At 41.7% G+C, this 19,360-nt stretch overlaps 1 protein-coding gene across 2 annotated transcripts in view; it reads right to left on the reverse strand.

Moving 5' to 3' along the window:
• sh3pxd2aa (SH3 and PX domains 2Aa) overlaps positions 1-19,360 on the reverse strand; it is a 108,851-nt gene that overhangs the window by 11,915 nt on the left and 77,576 nt on the right. For both annotated transcript variants that reach the window (XM_062387737.1, XM_062387736.1), the window contains exons 8-10: positions 14,041-14,154; positions 9,034-9,117; positions 650-767 (exon numbers count right to left, since the gene is read on the reverse strand). In XM_062387737.1, the coding sequence (XP_062243721.1) occupies positions 650-767; positions 9,034-9,117; positions 14,041-14,154 (316 nt within the window). The remainder of the gene's footprint in view (positions 1-649; positions 768-9,033; positions 9,118-14,040; positions 14,155-19,360) is intronic.

The following is a 19,360-nucleotide window of genomic DNA, read 5'->3' on the forward strand; positions in this document are numbered from 1 at the left end:
ATAACCGTCATAGATACTCAATATTAGAGGTGTCTCCGTCAAGTGATATGTTGCAATAGGAAGTGTTAGTGATGTTTTGTTGATTGAGCACACATCAAATACATTTTCAATGGATGTGTGTTATGCATGTTATCCATTTATCAAAAATATCGCAGCAGCAAAAACACCTTTAAGACTGCGTGTGTATATTTATATTTATAAGCATGAACACTCTTCACATGTATTTGTCTGCGCGACGCCATGAGGCAGCATGTGATAGCAATCAGCTGTGCAGCGGAGCTCCGCTCTTATTCCCCCGGGGATACAAGGAAACAAACAACTGGCAGGAAGTACACTCTGGCTTAGTAAACAACACACATGTGGTAACATGCAGAGAGACGCACACATACACATTAGACTCCCCAGGCAGAGCAGCCAGTTGATCGGTGAACAGCGCCATATGTTAATGGTTTCTCCTCAATACCATTACGCAAATGAGAGCTGCAGGGAAACTGCTGCCTTGATCATGGCGCTAAGGGATGACTCTTGTGAGCATTGTCAGCGTTCTCCGAGGACCCGCTCCCTTTGAAAGTGGATGAAATTTGACGTATTCCATTTCTCGCGACTCTGTGTGGTCGACGTAGCGGCCGTTCTGTCAGTGTCTGCTCACCTGATGAACCACCAGCCCTCAAGGTTCTTTTGGATGACCTCCACGGTGACCCCCTTCTCAAAGCTGACTTCATCCTTCCCTTGACTGGTGTATGGCTGGATCGTCACATATTTCTCTTCTGGAAGAGAAAAAGTGGCAAAGTGAGTGAAATGTTGTCATCAGACTATCTCGCATAGTTCAGTTGAATCAGGACATAGTTTACACTCTCCAAAAAAGCCTTAGGAAAAGAAAAATGGTCAGTGTGACCTACTTAGAAGAATCGTTCAATACCAACACAGACATAACCCTCTCCCCTGGACATTGACCATCATGTGAAGCAGCTCCCTCTACTGGCTGAACTTAACCCTATTAATGTGTCCTCATTCAATCTTTTGGGCTCTGAGCCAGTGATAATAATAATCATAAAAATAACATTATTTATAGAGCCCAGTTCACACAGCAAGTGCAACTCAAAGCTCTTCACATAAATAACACATACACAGTGTTTTCATGTCCCTCCGGAGGGAGATTCCTCAACTAGCTGCAAGCCAACATCAGGGCCTCCCTTGAGGAGATAGATTTTTGGACCAGGCTCCGCTCAACCCTGTCAGATCCCTATCTGACCGCCACTCCTCTCTCACGCTCCGCTGGGCTTCCAAGACCCTGACGGGGAGGAAATCCTACAATGGGTTTAGTGGGGAGCAAGGGAAGTTTCGGGATTTACAGACACCAATGCAGAAGAAGGGAGCAGCGAGGGAGACGAAGCAGCCCAAACCAGGCTGACTTTGAGTCAAGAGAATGTGACCTCAGATTGTTGAGGGGAGAGAGCTCGTTAGAGCAAAATTTGACGGGCATCGAAGATATCTCAGAGGTATGGATGCGTGTTTTCTGAAGGAGGGTTTGTCCAGCCGTGGGGGATTCCAGTTCCTCTGCTGCCGATCCTTTCAGAGCAGCTGAGGTCAATAATGTGGAGAGGAGTGGAATGTCTGGCCTTAAACCTGGACTTGCTAAGCATGTTGTGTGTGTGTGTTTGTGTGTGTGTATGTGTATGTGTTTGTAGAGGCTGGAGTGAGGACTTGCAGATGGACAAGGAATAACAAATGGGATGGCTTACAGAGGAATCTGTGTGCGATTGTTGCATCTAATTCCCAGAGGAGCGGTGTAAAAAATGAAAGATGAAATAAATCATATTTATTAACCACATCTGTGTGTGTGTGTGTGTGTGTGTGTCTCTTTCATGGGCTGTACACATGCCTCAGTGTGCATTTCTGAATGTGTGTGTGTGTTTGATTGTGTGTGTGTTGGCTCCGGTGTCACACTGCAGGGACCGAGCAGTGAGTTGAGCGGGCGGTCAGCGGGATACTATAAATCAGATCAGGGACCTGCTGAAAACGGCCACACTCTGACTGCTGTAAGCAGGGCGGAGGGGGGACGGCTCAGGGCGTGAGACTCCTCCCTTGCCGAGAACAAAGTGAGGTCACTTCCCCGTCAGTAGCCTATCTGCACCCTGAGAGAGGTCGAGACATCCTGACCTGGCTCAGTCATTTAATTTAAATTGAGTTCCAAATGTGCCCTCATTTTATTGTTAAGATCTCAGGAGCAAGTCCTCATCTTCTCTATCAAGCAAGGAATAATCAGGCAAAGAAATCTCTGTGAGCAAACAGGCCGCAGATTATACCACTGCTTTCTTACATTAGCAAATTACATTCTCAGAGAACATAAATCTTACGTGAATGGTCTTTGTGCTTGTCCTTTGCCAGTGCTACTAAATCAAGCTTTATCCCAAGTGTCTGTGCAGAGCTGTAAAACCTCACTCACCCACTTCTTATCACCAGCTCAGCGACGCACTATCAGACAGGGACAGTGGCGCCTCCATTCACAAAGATAGGGATTTGATGGAAGGAACATGGAAAGACTGAAATTTGATGTTGCTCAAATTCTAGCTGTGAATAATTCTTCTTGTTTTAACAGTGATACAAATTTAAGGATAACTTCATAACCCGTTTTCTACACACTGCACAGGGTGCTTTCCCTTTCTGGCACAGTAGCCACAAAGTAACTCCACACAAACCATACCTGCACTTACTGGTGCACATCTGTTCCAGGTGTGACTGAAGCAAAGTGGAAACATGTCGACAGACAGTGATGCAGTCACAAAGCAAAGAGAGAATAATATTTCGAAAAATCTGCAGAAACTGAGATTGACATGACTCCAGGCAGCAGCAGCCGCAGTTTCACGCTGAGACTATTTTCAACGGTGGAAAAAAGAAAAGGTACTGGTCCAGGAGCTGGTAGCCCTTGCTGTTGAACGATCTGACAACATGGCGAATGTGAAACAAATCAAGGTATCAGTCAGCCATCATTCAGCGACTCGCGAAACCCCTCCTCCACCCCATTCTCCTTCTGGCTTGAAGGATATTCCGATCGTTGATGTCGGGATCATCGTGGATCACGGATCGAGGACTATCGCGGCACCCGATCATTATGGCAGTTGATCGCAGACAAAAAAATCCACAAAACTGCCTGACAATATACTATTACTCGTGGCATTCATTGCACTTCTGTCCATCCTGGAAGAAGGATCCCTCGCATGCGTCTCTTCCTGAGGTGTCTACATTTTTCCCTGTCAAGTTTTTTTTTGTAGATTTTCCTTACCCTTGTGAGGGTTGAGGGCAGAGGATGTCATAAACACGACAATCTTTCTTTTTCAAGGCTCGAATGTGTTTTTTTTTAAAGCAGCAGGGGTCTAGGTTGTTTTCACATGAGTGTCATTTCCGTCCTGTACAGTACGTTAGTCACTGCAGGCTCTCCAAAGTGGAAACACGTACCACTAGACCCGAGCTTGCTCTGTTCCATCTCCTCTGATGGCCTACTGCCCGGTGGTGCGGGTCAAAGGGAGAAGTGGGTAACACAAGCCCGTTCAGCCAGGTTATATTATGATAATAACTATGAGGCACTTGATTGGAGCCATGACTAATACTGGAACCAGACAGGTGCCTCACTGATGGTCTTATAACGTCTGGAAAAGGACGCACCGACTCTAGAGAGGTCACTGTCTTTTTAGACTGAGACTCATGTCTCTCTTTCAGCCTTAGAGCAACAGTGACTCAACAAAATCAAGTAATCTGCCAAATGTAAAAATTCAAAATGCATTTCCGTGTTTGTGCTTTTTTGGTAAGAATCAAGCAAATGTAAAAGTCATTAACAGCATTTCAAACCCAGAGGGAGGCTTCATCTAAGAAGCAAAACAAGAGCCAGTTATGTTTGTGGGGCTCAGCGGTCGTCGAGGTTGTTGCATTCGTGCTTCGGGGCCTGAAAATCCTTAATTATCCAGATCTGTTTAATACACTCCAGTTATTTTATTGCTCCGTGTGAGCTGAAGAGTGTTCAAGTTTGATTGAGTGCGATTGGAGATTTTACTGTCGGAGCTGACTCATGGCCACCCAATAAGCTGCTCCCGGTAGACAGCCGGGGCCAGTTGTTGTTGGCTGACGAGCGAGGGTGTAAATGAGGTTGTTTACCTTATGGCCACAGAATATGTGAAGAACAGCAGAGAGAGGCCACAGAATAAGGCTCTGCAGAGGTACCATATACATGTTTTCACTGTATGAGGATGAGTGACTTTTAGACATGTTTTAGTTATTGTCTCTTTTATTGTCTAACCCTAACCCTTCCTCAAGAGCAATTGTTATTCACATTTCATCCCATAGTATACAATTTTACAAAATCACCTCCAGTCAAAGGTTTTGTTTTAGATTTGTGTGACCTGCTGCATATTGGTCTTATGATAACCTACAATAACCAGCAGATTTTTAACTTATCCTTTGTATAAATTCTTAAGGAAAATCTAAGAATGTGCTGTATCTTATGTATATGTATTTTTTTTAATATATATATATAGATATATTAGTGCTTTGATTCTGTGGGATCGTTTCCTATTGTTTGATTTTAATGTTTTCATCATTAACTTGTAAACCACGTTGTAACTGTGTTTTGAATGGTATTAAATAAATAAATTAAATATATTATTATTATATACATAACAACGCTTATCTGCAGTCTCTACAATATGTGTTTTTCACAATGTGGAGGGAAAATGACTCAGCTTTCCTTATGGCTACCTGGGTGGCTGTGATGTACAATGCTGTGAAAATGTATTTTCCCCCTTCCTGGTTTCTTATGCTTTTACATATTTGTAACACTTAAATGTTTCAGATTCCGAGGAAATATAAAACATTTTTAAATAATGATTTCATTTATTAGGGGAAAAATCTATCCAAACCTACCTGGCCCTATGTGAAAAAGTTATTGCCCCCTTGATAAATCATGAATGAATAGTGATTTACAAAAAAAAAATTGAAAGCTGAATTCAATTTCACTACCCACACCCAGGCCTGATTACTGCCAGACCTGTTGAATAAAGAAATCACCTAAATAGAACCTGTGTGACAAAGTGAAGTAGGCTAAAAGATCTTTAAAAGCAACACATCATGTCGCGATCTAAAGAAATCCAAAAACAGATGAGACACAAAGTAATTGACATGTATCAGTCTGGAAAGGGTTACAAAGCCATTTCTAAGGCTTTGGGACTTCAGTGAACCACGATGAGAGCCATTATCCACAAAAGGAGAAGACTTGGAGCAGTGGTGAACCTTCCCAGGAGTGGCCGGCCTACCAGAATTACTCCAAGAGCGCATCGACGACTCATCCAGGAGGTCATAAAAGACCCGAGAACAACAGCTAAGGAACTGCAGGCCTCACTTGCCTCAGTTACAGTCAGTGTTCATGATTCAACAATAAGAAAGACACTTGGCAAAAATGGCATCCATGAGAGAGTTCAACAGCCAAAGCCACTGCTGACCAACAAAGCATTAAATAACAACAACATCATAACAACAGTCAAACATGGTGGTGATAGTGTGATGTTCTTTGCAGCTTCAGGACCTGGACGACTTGACATAATTGATTGAACCATGAATTCTGTTCTCTACCAGAAAATCCTGGAGGACAATGTCCGGCCATCAGTTTGTGACCTCAAGCTCAAGCGCACTTGGGTTATGCAGTAGGACAATGATCTGAAACACACCAGCATGTCCACCTCTGAATGGCAAAAAATAAAATTTAGGTTTTAGACATGCTGTAGCATGTCCTTAAACAAGCCGTTTATACTACAAAACCAGCCAAGGGTGACACAACCAGTTTTTTTTTCATAAAGGACCAGGTAGGTTTGGATAGCTTTTTTCCCTTAATAAGTGAAATCAAGATTTAAAAACTGCATTTTGTATTAACTTGGGATATCTTTGTCTAATATTAAAACTTGTTTGATGATCTGAAGTGTGACAAATATGCCAAAAAATAAAACATCTGGAAGGGGGCAAATACTTTTTCACAGCACTGTATATACGGAGCTCTATTTCAGTGCTGGTGCAGAGTGCAGAGGTTTCAAAGGTGAAGTTTGGTTGTTTCCTTGAACACAACAGTTTGGTATTTGTGTTACTTGCTATTAGCTCCACAGGAAAGAGAGGTGTGGAACTCTTTAAACTTGTCTAACATCATAAAACCCTTTTTTAAATTTTGTATATATTTCCTCGGTTGTGTGCTCAAATGTGATTATGCAAAATTTCTTGAAGCCCTTTCCTGTAGTCTGGTGGCTCATTCACAGCCATCTGAGGGAGGTGTGTATCTCTTCTATCCACAGTCTCTAGTAGCAGTGATGTTGTGCACAGTCAAGCCACAGTTACACACTTCAGATCTGCTGCTTAAATCTTCTGCAGCTGGCATCAGACTGTTGCGGAAACCTTTGTGCTCATCATGCGCACATCAAACATGTGGATTTGATGAATTATGCTGGTGTTTCAAACTGTTGGATCCTTAAAACACAGAAAACAGTTCACACATTCTCTCGCCTTCTCTCTTCCCACAGGAATGTCCTATCTGAAACACCAGGTTACCAGATCCTCTAATGAGTCTGGCAACACTAAAACCTGTTTAACCCCTTGTGGACGAATGTCGCGAAATTGCCTCAAAGCCCATTCCGGTATTAATGCCGTCGAGGTGACGATTGTGCCTGATGGTTCAAACACTACACATACACTCCTGATCAAAATCTTAAGACCAGTTAAAAAATTGCATGAATTTGCATTTTGCACTGTTGGATCTTAGGAAGGTTCTAAGTAGAGCTTCAAAATGCAAAAAGAAGAAATGGCAACAAGAGACCAAAAGATGTGAGCAGGCAATTTATTGAAAACAACAATTTAACTCAAAAAGGCTGTTCATCAGCTGATCAAAAGTTTAAGAACACAGCCTTTAAAAGCCAAAATCTGTGCAAAAATTTGGATTCCATGTCATTTCCTGTCAAGTAATCACACTGTGAAGATCTCTTGATGGCAAAGGCAAAAAAGCTCACCGTCTTTGAACGTGGTAGGATTGTTGAACTGCATAAACAAGGCCTCTCACAACGTGCCATTGCTGCTGAGGTTGGACGCATTAAGACAGTCATTTTACATTTCTTAAAAGATCCTCAGGGTTATGGAACAAAAAAATCAAGTGGTAGACCCAAAAAAATCTCCCCGGCGCTCAGCCAGAGGATCCGAATGGCTGTCCATCAAGACACGGGACGATCCTCGTCCCGAATTAAGGCCATTACTGGTGCTGACTACAGCCCAATAACCATCAGACGGCATCTGCGAAGGAAAGACTTCAAAAACAAGAAACGTCTTCAAAGCCCACGTCTCCTTCAACGCCACAAAATTGCCCGTTTAGACTTTGCAAGGGAGCACCAAACATGGGACATTCAAAGGAGGAAGAAAGTTTTATTCTCCAACAAGAAAAAATGTAACCTTGATGGTCCTGATGGCTTCCAACGTTACTGGCATGACAAGGAGATGCCACCTGAGATGTTTTCTACGCGGCACAGTGGAGGGGGCGCCATCATGATCTGGGGTGATTTTTCCTTCAATGGAACAATGGAGCTCCAGGTTGTGCAGGGGCATCAAACAGCAGCTGGCTATGTGGAGATTTTGCAGCGGGCATCCCTCATGACTGAGGGCCCTCGTCTGTGTGGTAACGACTGGGTTTTTCAGCAGGACAACGCTCCAATTCACAATGCCCGTCTGACCAAGACTTTTTTCCAGGAGAATAACATCAGTCTTTTGGACCATCCTGCATGTTCCCCTGATCTTAATCCAATTGAGAACATTTGGGGATGGATGGCAAGGGAAGTTTACAAAAATGGACTTCAGTTCCAGACAGTGGATGCCCTTCGTGAAGCCATCTTCACCACTTGGCACAACATTCGCACTAGCCTTTTGGAAACACTTGCATCAAGCATGCCAAAACGAATTTTTGAAGTGATCAACAATAATGGTGGAGCTACTCATTACTGAGTCAGTTTTTGACACTTTAATTTCTGTTTTAGGAGGTTTTTGTGTTTTTTTGAGCTGTGGTCAGCTGATGACCAAGGAAGGTATTGGAAGCACTCTGCCGCCATCTAGTGGTCGGAGTGGAAAATACACACTAGCACCTAGGGACTGTGCAGCAAAGTTATTTTGAGGTATTAAGCTGTATTTGAAATACTGATATGATGGAACAGCAATGATTGTACAGAAACATATGTTGTTATTCAATTTCAAGCAAAAGCAGAATCAATCTACATACCAGAGACTGCAAAATTTGTTAAATTAAGGTTATGCCCCATTATGCCTAATGTCGCTAATTTGCATCATACCTTAAATTTATATCTGCTGTGTATGTTATATTGAGATAAACAATTTCCAATTAATTTAGCATCTGTATGACAGCCCAAAACACAAATGATAATTTTTTTATATAATTGGAAATTAATTCAGGCATTAAGGGGTTAATTAGATAACAGAAAGAGTTGTTATTTTAAAGGTCCTAATGTCTTTATGCCTTTTCACTATTCAATCGTCAGAAATATGCTACACATATAGAGTACATGATGAACGTAAGATCCTCAGCACATCAAGAGAGAAATCAGATGTGAATTCAAGGCAAATCATCTGCGCCTTTCAGTGTATTTGAGCTGCTGTATTCATATTTGAAAGCCTGTTGGTCCACAGGTATCTTATGAGGAATCCCCACTGCAGGGTTTTCAAACTCTCAGTGCATCATGACCGGATGAATACTGCTTCTAACAGGGAGTAAAAGTAGTAAATGCCATCGTTGTCATGACCTCTGTCACGGCCACTTCTTATAAATTCTTTCTGATCAGGGCATTGACGGCCAAATAAATATCAAAGTTCACTTGGACCAACCCCAACACACCGGGCAGGCTTCATGAAAATAGAACAAATGGAATCATTCATCTGGGTTATGTGTACATTTACCCCAAACGTGTATTGTGTGTACGTGTGTGTGTGTGTGCCCACAGTCGCTATGTTCACCTCTGCTCTGCTGACGGTTGACTATACCCCCGAGGGTCCAGCGGCGGTCCAGCCTCTTCAGATGCGCCTTTCGTCTCTTAGTAACTGATGAGGATGAGGAGCAAATAAACAGAGAAACAATGGAAAAAAAGGGTTAGGGTTATTGTGAGAAGCAGATTTAGAAATGTGAGCAAAAGCAATTAGCAAAGAAAAAGGTTTCTTCAGGACAATGCCAGTACATCATGTTGTGCTTCAACAATGTAAGACTTTGTAAGTCCATATAACCAGTAAGTTGGTTATATTCTGCAGTTTAATTTAAGCCACATTTTTATTCTTCTTGAACTGTGTGGACTCAAGGGCAATAATACAAATGACATGTGAAGGATTCAATTTGAGCTTTATTCATATTTATTCAGTATAGATTGGTTTAACCACCATGTGTTATACATCATTAGCATTAGCATGGTGATTTGATTTATACTTTTTTTAACATTTGACCAGACTAAGCATAATGTACATTGATCTGCTACAGCTAAAAAGGTTAATCTGCAAATAACCTGCAATGAATCCCATCTTTGTGTATATTATGTGTAGTTATGATAATGGCAGAGAGACGTCAAGTCAGATACCCCCCCCCCACACACACACACACACACAAACACACTCAACCCACCTCACACACCTCACACCACCAGACACACTCATCCCACCTCACAGACTGAACCCCACCTGACACACCCAAACCCCCCCCCTCACACACTGAACCCCGCCTCACAGACTGAACCCCACCTGACACACTGAACCCACCTCACACACTGAACCTCACACACTGAGCCCACTTCACACACTGTAACCCACCTTAATGTGGAACAAAAACCACAGCTGCCATCAGCTGACAGTGGTCATAAATAACCTTTTCCATATATCTCTCTGCAAACATATCACCACAACCAGCAGCCAGATATCTTGCTCCAGTGTTGGGTTTCACTCTGTCAAGAAGCTAAGTAGACAGCTACAACAATACTTTCATAAACAAAGAGCTTTCTTTGGGGCAAAGAATTCCCATTATATGAGGGATGAGTTTCATCGTGTGCTGTCCAACCACAGACCTCAGCTAAATCAAAGGATTTCACATCACTAAAACTATTATTCATGTATTATTTAGACTATTAAATGGGATAAAAAGCCTTTCACAAACACACATCCACACTGATGGCACAAAAATCAGTTGTAATTTGGGATGAGGGATTAGCTGCGGTTTCTTGACTCCATAACCAGAATCCATAAATGAGGAATCAATTATATTTCTGACTGTAAATGAGGAATTCATTTTAAGCATCTTTCTTCTTCTTGCATTTTTCTTTTTAGTGAAACACTTTTTTTACATTTTTAGGAGACATGCTGTATACATGAAGTCTGTTATTGTCATTATATAACATTTGATATATATAATTCAATTAAATGAAAACATAATTACATGTCAATTAAATGTCAGAGTAATCTGCAAATGTAATAGGAATAATTCTGATTGATCAGCTCATTTCCATTTGTTTTGTGTCTAGCGACATAAGGAAGAAGGTTGGATGACAATGATTTGAATTATAGCATAAATAAAACATAATGTTAATTTATGTTAGTTGATGATAACTGGCAGGAGCTGACATGGCTATGAGGTCAGATCATATTTACATCAACTGTTATTTGATGCATACAGTATGTTAGTGGGGGTCTGTAGCTCTTCTGTGCTGAGCTCTCCACCTCTTTCATTACGTATTAGATCAAACTTGTATAATTAAGTAGCTGTCATAACATGATGAGTCATTTTCCCATCTTAGTGCATTCTCCGAGTCCACATGAAGAGAAAACACATTAATGAGGGGAAGAAGGGATAGGAACAATACTTCTATTTCATCTTCCACTGTGGTAATTCAATTCCTTCTGTGTCACTCAGTCTCTCCATCTCATATCCTCTCTTAACCCCGATCTCTCCATCTTTCCCTCTGCTCGACATGCGCCCTCTCCGTTTGTGCGGTTCTGCTTCTTGTCATTTCCTCTTCCCTTTGATTCCCTTTAGATTCCCCTCTGCTTTCCATCCGTGCCACTGAGCACCACCCTGCTCCCGTTGACCTCCTAATTGAAATATCAGCTAAGGGAAGGCACACAGGGAAATGTTATTTCGAGGTAATTTCAACAGAGCCGGGCATCGCCTGTCGTTTCCTCTCCAGCTAGCTGAGCTGACAGTGGAATCAGGTTGCAGACCACACAGAGATAATGAGATGTAAGAGATGACAGGAAGCGAGATGGGGGAGATCAGAAATGAGAAGTGACGATGTATGCAAACACAGAGACACCAGGCCTAATGGGAAACTGGGGGCCACTATAGACGATCGGGGAAGTGTGTGTACGTGGATGCATGTGTGTACTTGTACTTGGCTGAGAGCTCAATCACGTCCTGCATGAATTCACTTGAGTGCATTGGTTAACACTCGGTGAATATAGTGAGAAAACCAAATATAATTAGAGTGTGCCTTTGAAAACAGCTGCCAGATCCAGGATTAAGGGATAATTCTGGTTTGATACAATTTTGTTTAGATAGTTGAGTTTAACCCTTGACTGCTTGCTTCTTGTCCCATTAGACATCTTTATTAATGTTAATGTTGTGTTGCCAGTGATCAACAGAGTTCTCCACTGATTTAGCATTGCACTCTGGTAACATTGTCGGACTCACAATGATCAGAGGAAAAATCACATTAGCATCGATACATCGTCTTCATTGTTCCTCGTGGTCTCTGTCGTCAATGTTATCCACAATTACCCACAAAACTTCCAAGGAGTTTCAGGTGTGTTATGCTCGTAGCGGTGAACGTTTCCTTCAGCTGCTAGACTGACAGCTCAAGGTCTGTTTAGCTTTCAAACCTCACACCCACAAACTTTAGTCTGACTCAAGTGACTCACTTGTGTAAAATCCCTTTGTGAGTTCCCCTTTAAGGCCATCTACATGGAACATGTCATAAATAAACAGAATGGACATGTGGCAGCCAGTCATAGACCATCTGACTTCTAATAATAAGATAAAAGACTTCTAATAATAAGATGAAAGCTCTCTCTCTCTCTCTCTCTCTCTCTCTCTCTCTCTCTCTCTCTCTCTCTCTCTCTCTCTCTCTCTCTCTCTCTCTCTCTCTCTCTCACAGACACACACACCCACAAACACACACACAAACAAACAAACACATTGACGGACTGGCCAATGTACTGCTTGAGCTGTGTGCATCTATGTCTATATCATGCATCTTTGAGGGACATATCATGCTCAGCAGGCCAATACACCTGTGATCTAGAGCGTATGAGAGAGTGCAACGTGCATGTTCACAGGACTTTCAAATCAATTAACCCCTTTTTCCCACACCTTCATGATTAAACCTAATTCTGTGGTTACATAGACAGTTAAATTAATGTCCTTCTCAGGCTACATGGAAAGTGATTCCAGTCTGAAGTGCCAATATCGACATGTGTTTTTTATGGGCAGTATCAATGAGCTCCTGCTGCTCTGAGAAGTAAGGAATAGGGTCTGACACCGTTGTTACTTTAAATCATCATGTGGCTGCACTTACACATTCGATCACACTCACACAGGAAAGGACACATGAGACAGCAGGGTTGCCTATTTCAATCCCTGGGTTAATAATGAAACTGAGGGTGTGTGTATATGATATATATCTCAGAGTAACTTATATCGAACCGATATACAAAAATACAAATCTTTTAAGCGGAACAGAATTTTGCTCATTTCTTATGAAAGATGTATCTGTTATGAACACTGCCAACACCTATTACGTGTGTGAACGTGAGAGTGAAATAACTTCTTTTTTTTTAAATGAATGAGAGCAGCAAATGTGTGACAACTGTGTTGAAGATGTCATCATTCCTGCACAGTGTCAATCAATCAATCAATCAATCAATCAATCATATTTTATTTGTATAGCCCATATTAACAATCACAATTCGTCTCATAGGGCTTTAACATGGTGTGACATCCTCTGTCCTTAACCCTCAGCAAGAGTAAGGAAAAACTAGTAAAAACCCTTTTAACAGGGTAAAAATACGTAGAAACCTCAGAGAGAGACACATGTGAGGGATCCCTCTCCCAGGACGGAGAGAAGGGCAATAGATGTCAAGTGTAGGAAAACATCATTAGGTTAAAGTTTTTAGCAGCATTGATAAGGGTAAACATTTTGAAGGATAACTTCAATACTATATGTCAAGCACTACTGCTGCAATCATAGTCTAAGGTCAGCAATCAGCAAGATCATGATCCGCCATCCAGATCGGATGCCACTATAGTCCACAGAACGTGCACAGTTCAATGATGACTGCTGACAAGCACATCTTAATGAGACGGAACATATTTCTTTGATAATCCAATGGCACCTACACAGCATAACAAACAATCCTTGTTGGGCAGGTATCTTTTAAGCATATCTTCACGTAGCTTTATTAGATCAATGATATGGTCTGAAGGCAGAATAGGGCTAATGACAAAGTGATGAAATGCTCCACTCGGGCAGTCAGACTAAACATTAGGGAGGAAAGAGTCACAACAAAATGAGGATGCTGCAAGAGTTGCTGACTCCCTGGGGAGTTGTAAATTATTTTCTGTGGTTCCAAAATATTGCAAATCCTTTGGCTGAGGTCTGGTACCGTTTCACTATGGGGTTGCGAGGGCTCTTCAAGGCTCCTTATATGTGACTGGAAGTGTGTTTGTGAGTGTATGGGCAAGTAACTCAAATAAGCAGTCAGTCAAACATGTCTTTGTATGTTTTATGAATCTGTGTGTGTGAGTGTGTGAGAAATTGTGAGAGTGTGTGTGTGTATGTGTGTGTGGTTGTTTGTGTGTGTTTGTGTGTGTGTGTGTGTGTGTGTGTGTGTGTGTATGTGTGTGTGTGTGTGTGTGTGTGTGTGTGTGTGTGTGTGTGTGTGTGTGTGTGTGTGTGTGTGTGTGTGTGTGTGTGTGTGTGTGTCTGCGCTAACCTTCTCCAGTCCTGGAAGTTCCAAGATCCAAATCGTCTCTGGTTCCATTCTGGGAGTCCAAGTATGTAGCCGGCACCCAGCCCTGCTCCTCTACTGTGCTTACAAACCACCATCCTGGAGAGAGAAAAGATTGGTGAGTAAAAGGCAGAGAGATGATCACATCAGCATAGCTAACAACCATTAAGGCCTGTGGGATGGCAGCAAGCATTATTCCGATATGGTGATTTACACCAATCAATGGAAATTACATATCACATATGTCAGCGGGCGCAATGGACCATGATGGTTAATGAGCATGATAGTCCATATAGTCTTTGTATAACCCAATAAGCCTAACATGTACGGCATGTCCGTATCAGAGTTACAGAGAGATGTGAGACACCTGGAAGTTTCACCTACTTGGAAAGTTCTCAGCATTACTTTATCAGACTGAGAGAAACTGGAGAACAAAGTGTGGCAACTTTAAGCAAAACAAAGATCACCGGAAGTGTAAAAAGCACTTTGGATCTGTGCAGGGGAACATTTCAATAAATTACCTTTCACGACTTCCTATTTTTTAATTCCTTCTTCTGCCAGTGACAAAATGCAGTGCTGCTGTTATCACCAAGCTTAGTGGCTCCCACTTGTGAAAATCAACATTATGCAGTATAACAACGCACAGACATCCAAGCAGCATTGTGAAGCTGTACTTATGAACAACAGTGTTTTGATTAAAAGGCTAACATCGTAGTAGTATTAATAACGTAATCTATCAAAGATTTAAAATCTGATGTTGGCGTCTTTACAAAATTCCATGGCAATTCAATCAAGAGTTGTGGAAACATTTCACTTAAACCAAACAAAAAGGCAAAACGTGGAAGATGTGGTATCACAAAACTGAATTAATGAATTACGATGCACTGTCTGGGAACTGGGAGCATCTGTAGAGAAGTTTGTATAGTCTATTTCATATGCAAACATTTCACAGAATATGTTATACATATAAGATGGCGTGGTAGGGCCACTTAAAGGCAAAAAAAAATATTTGGAAAATAAAGTCATAATATTACGAAAAAAATTGTGATTTTATGATATATAACATTTATCTCAAATCCCCAGCCACTTATTTTCCCTTTGGAATGTCCCGTATACTAAATAACTTGACCTGTTGTTGCTAAATGGTTTTATAAGCCATTCAAAACCAAAAGTTCCCACATCATGGTGGTGCTAGACGAAAAGCTGGGAGATAATCAAGTCGCCTCACCATGCTGACTTGCTGTCATTAGAGATTCTCAAGGAATAATGTCCTGGGGCGCTTTGTAAAACAGTCGAGAACTCCTCGGAAACTTGCTGGATGGTCCACATTTTCCTAGAATACCTTTGGTTTCTTGCCTCCAGGTTTGAATAATCATGTTTCTTTAGGGAGTCTCGTGGAAGCAAAAGGCTTTTCCACTCAGGGCTGAATCATAAATCAACACTACACTGCTGCATTAAATTTGAAATCATTTCACAGTAACCTTTTACCCCGACCAAAGTGGTAGTAGAAATCATGCTCTGACTGACGACTGAACATGAGAAGTCTGTAATCACTCTTCTGTTATGTATTTACTAGGGGGACTTTTAAGATGATAAAAACAAATGTATATACCTCGATAGCATTTTGAAACCTTGTGTCATTCTCCAGCTCAATTGAAACAAATTCTTATTCCTGTCGACTTTGTAGCAATCCTATCATAACTAAAAAACTGACACTTGTCTTAAAATGGGGAGATGTGGCTTAATTAGTGTTGCAGCATCTGGCTACAAAACAATGAACAACTCTGTCTGTCTGTCTCTTTCTCTCTCTCTCTCTCCACACACACACACACACACACACGCACACACACACACACACACACACACACACACACACACACACACACACACACACACACACACACACACACACACACACACACACACACACACACACACACACACACACACACTGTTCATAGATGGTACAAGCTGGCATATTCACAGTATAAGTCAGCAGCGAATAGTAGTTGCTCTAAGCTTATGTTTGACCACCATCCCTTGGATTGAAATTGCACCCTGCTGTCTCAAGTGTCCTTTCCTGTGTAACTGTGATTGAACGTGTGAGTGTCATTATAGAGACAGTATAAAAAAGATGATTACTTCTCTTTTTCTTACTTCGAATGAGTCTAACAATTAGGTCATAATTGCAGCAGTGTGTTTACAGGCTCATGGCTCAGCCCTCTTATGTGGTTGGAGAAGCCAGGAGGAATCAACCCATCACACCCTTTTTTACTAGTAGGCAATACTATGAATCACATGAACACATACTATGAACGAGGTGGAAAATATATGCCTGTAGCACGGAGTTGTATCAAAGGGAAAGAAACAGTCATGGTAGCAGGGAGAAGCTGTGTTCCACAGGCACAGTATGAACACGACTAAACATGACTGGGAACATGCATTCTTTTCAGATGACTGCAAAGCCCTGTTACAATGTAATACTCATAGCTGTGTGGGTAATCAATTAAATAATGTAATGCTTCCCCTATACTTAATGACTAAGTATTGTATAATCGATCATCAAAACTACTGTTTTATTTTATTTTTTATCAGCAATTCAAAAATGAAATAAACTCCTCCTACTTATTTAAGCTAACATAGGCCAATGGCACCTGGACTGAGACAGCTTGTGAGTCAGTTAACACACAAGTCCTACTGAAACCCTGTCTCGCCTTTATTTCCTCACAGTGGGTCATGTCTCACCGCCAACACAGGAATTAATGCAACCTGAGGGTCTACACTCACACCTGGCGTTATGCACAGTAGCTGCAGTGTAGCCCGTCCAGCCTGAAGTTCATCCCGGTGACACTACCTTGGATTCTCTGTCCTCGCCTGCTGACTGCTCCTTGACTCCTGCAGAGAGGTTCCACTTCAGTCTAGCTTCAGACAAGGTCAGCTTAGTCAGATTTAAAGTAGACTACTGCTTGGCAGCAACGAATGTTTCATATCGAAATGCATCTGACAGCCCTACAGTTATGCTAATCAAATCTTAAACCATAGCTCCTGGTTGTTGTTTTTTTTTTTACGTGAACTGTAGTGGCCTCTCAAGAGTCAGATTCCTCTTGGAGTGGCGATTTAGGGTTTTCATTCCCGAAGGTTTTAATATATTTTCGCCTTTGCTGGAATATAAAAAGTCCTCCAAGCAGTAAGAATAGCTCGGCCCGTATGAAACACATTAGGGCTTTCGTAGCCTGATTCATTGCAACTACTCAAAAAGCTAAAGAAGAATTGGAGCCACCTGCACAGAGGAGAGGACGATTACTTCAGAGACAAATGTAGGAGCTATTCCTCTATAGTCCACTTTGCACATGATGGAACAACTGAATAATAACTCTTCTGTGCTGATAGAGGACTAAGGGGACTGTTCACTATTAACAGTAATTAATACAAACTGCTGCATTTATCATGTTAACTTCTGTAGCTAAAGCTGATGGGAACTGTGTTTGCTTTGACAGAGTATATAGTAGGATTCTAACCACAATGCTAATATAGCAAATCTAAAATTGGATGATAAGAACATTAACCAAAGAGCCCAGGACAAAATGATGAGTGTACCTGGGCAACTACATTTTTCGAAGAATATAAATGTGGTGGAAGCTAAATTGTGTGATAATTTGGAGACAGGCATGACCATACACCACCATGCAAAAGGAATAATGTGATGTCACGGGTGTGTGCGGGTTTATATCACAGCAGTTATTCATTAACTGGCTGAGCTTCAGAACTGTCCACAATGAAGACAGAAAGTTTGATTAATGCAAGAATGATGAGTCCAATTGATTGCATGGTTGTACAAAAGTAGTAACAATGGTTTTCCTTCTTAAGTTTCAATAAATACCTACTGCAGAACTCTCTGTAGCTGTCTTACTGACTACTACATATATGTTTCTGTCATTTCCTCACATGCACACTGAATCAAAAGATTAAAAAGACAAGAAACAGCTCTAGTAGTGTCTCTGTCGCAATTTACACACATCAAGCTGCAGACAGCATGTGCACATATGGTAGAGCACAGCAAAGTTTTAACGGGACCTGGTTCCCCTATAAATCTATCTGGAAAAAATGGGCACGGTAAAAGCTGATAAAAGAGGACCCTCTCACGGAGTGTACAACAGACTGGACACAAGGCGTGAGGAAAACACACTGCAGATAGAATGACAAATGCCACTGTAATAGTCAGCTGGCAGTGTGGTAGATCTGGGCCCTGAGAGAAGTGAGCTGATCATATTGTGTGAGGAGCCTGTAGAAAGATTACAGTTGTGACAGAAAATCCAAAGTGTAGGCGGAGATCTGGATCAAAGATGCAGCCAGATGGAGAAAAACTACTCAGACTGGTGGGCTTGACAGGACGAATGTGCTCACAAATGTTGCTTCATTTGTCTCTCTCCCTTGTTCAGTGGCCAACTAGTCATGAAATGCCATATGAACTCATGGTCCCCAGAGGATGATTCCAAATATTTTTGTTGACAATGGGACTTGGAGCAAAGATTAGACCAAACTCTCAGTTTGTGTACAATAACTATCAAAGTCCAACAAATGCATTGTCATGGTATCCATGATGCATAAATGCTTACCACAGGACAGATCAAGGCCATTTTGTAAACTGTGAGTTTTTTCCTTTTCACCTGCGATTAACTGCCACTTTGCACACTGTTGATCAGTTGATTGAAGGTTAAATTTACAGTCTCCTTTTGGCAAGTCAAATATTGTGCACAAACTACAATGTGTATGTAAGTCTAAAAGATAAAGAAATGTTCGAATGCTACTCTCTCGATTTCCAGCACATGGAGGAAAAATGAAAGTGTTATGGCAATCTTGCCTCCCGTGGAGATCTTTGTGCTTCAAATAAAACCAGAGCGCTCCCTGGAAGGGGTTGAAGCTGCGATCAAAGACAATCTTACATAAAGACCATTCGTGTTTTCTCTGAAACATGACAAATAAGTGCACGCGTTTGAGTATATGGCCTGGCATGGAAAAACAAGAGTCACACTGGCCAAAGCCTGTTTTTGGGGTGGGTGTTTTTGGCAGCAGTGAAAACGAACAGCCACCGGACAGAGCAAATAAGAGGTAATGCAATGCATACTGTAAAGCCATCTGTACACACAGCAGAAGCTGTTAAAGCTGTTGTTTTAACAGGTTGAAATCATCACACCGGAGGCTGATCCCCCCCTCCCTGGGTGTGTGTGTGCAAGTATGTGTGTGTTTGAGTGAGTCACACGAATCAGAGAAAGCAATCCCAGAGCTGTGTGAGTCCTCTAAGCTT

This window comes from Platichthys flesus, chromosome 5 (assembly GCF_949316205.1).
Source record: "Platichthys flesus chromosome 5, fPlaFle2.1, whole genome shotgun sequence".
Taxonomy (NCBI): Eukaryota; Metazoa; Chordata; class Actinopteri; order Pleuronectiformes; family Pleuronectidae; genus Platichthys; species Platichthys flesus.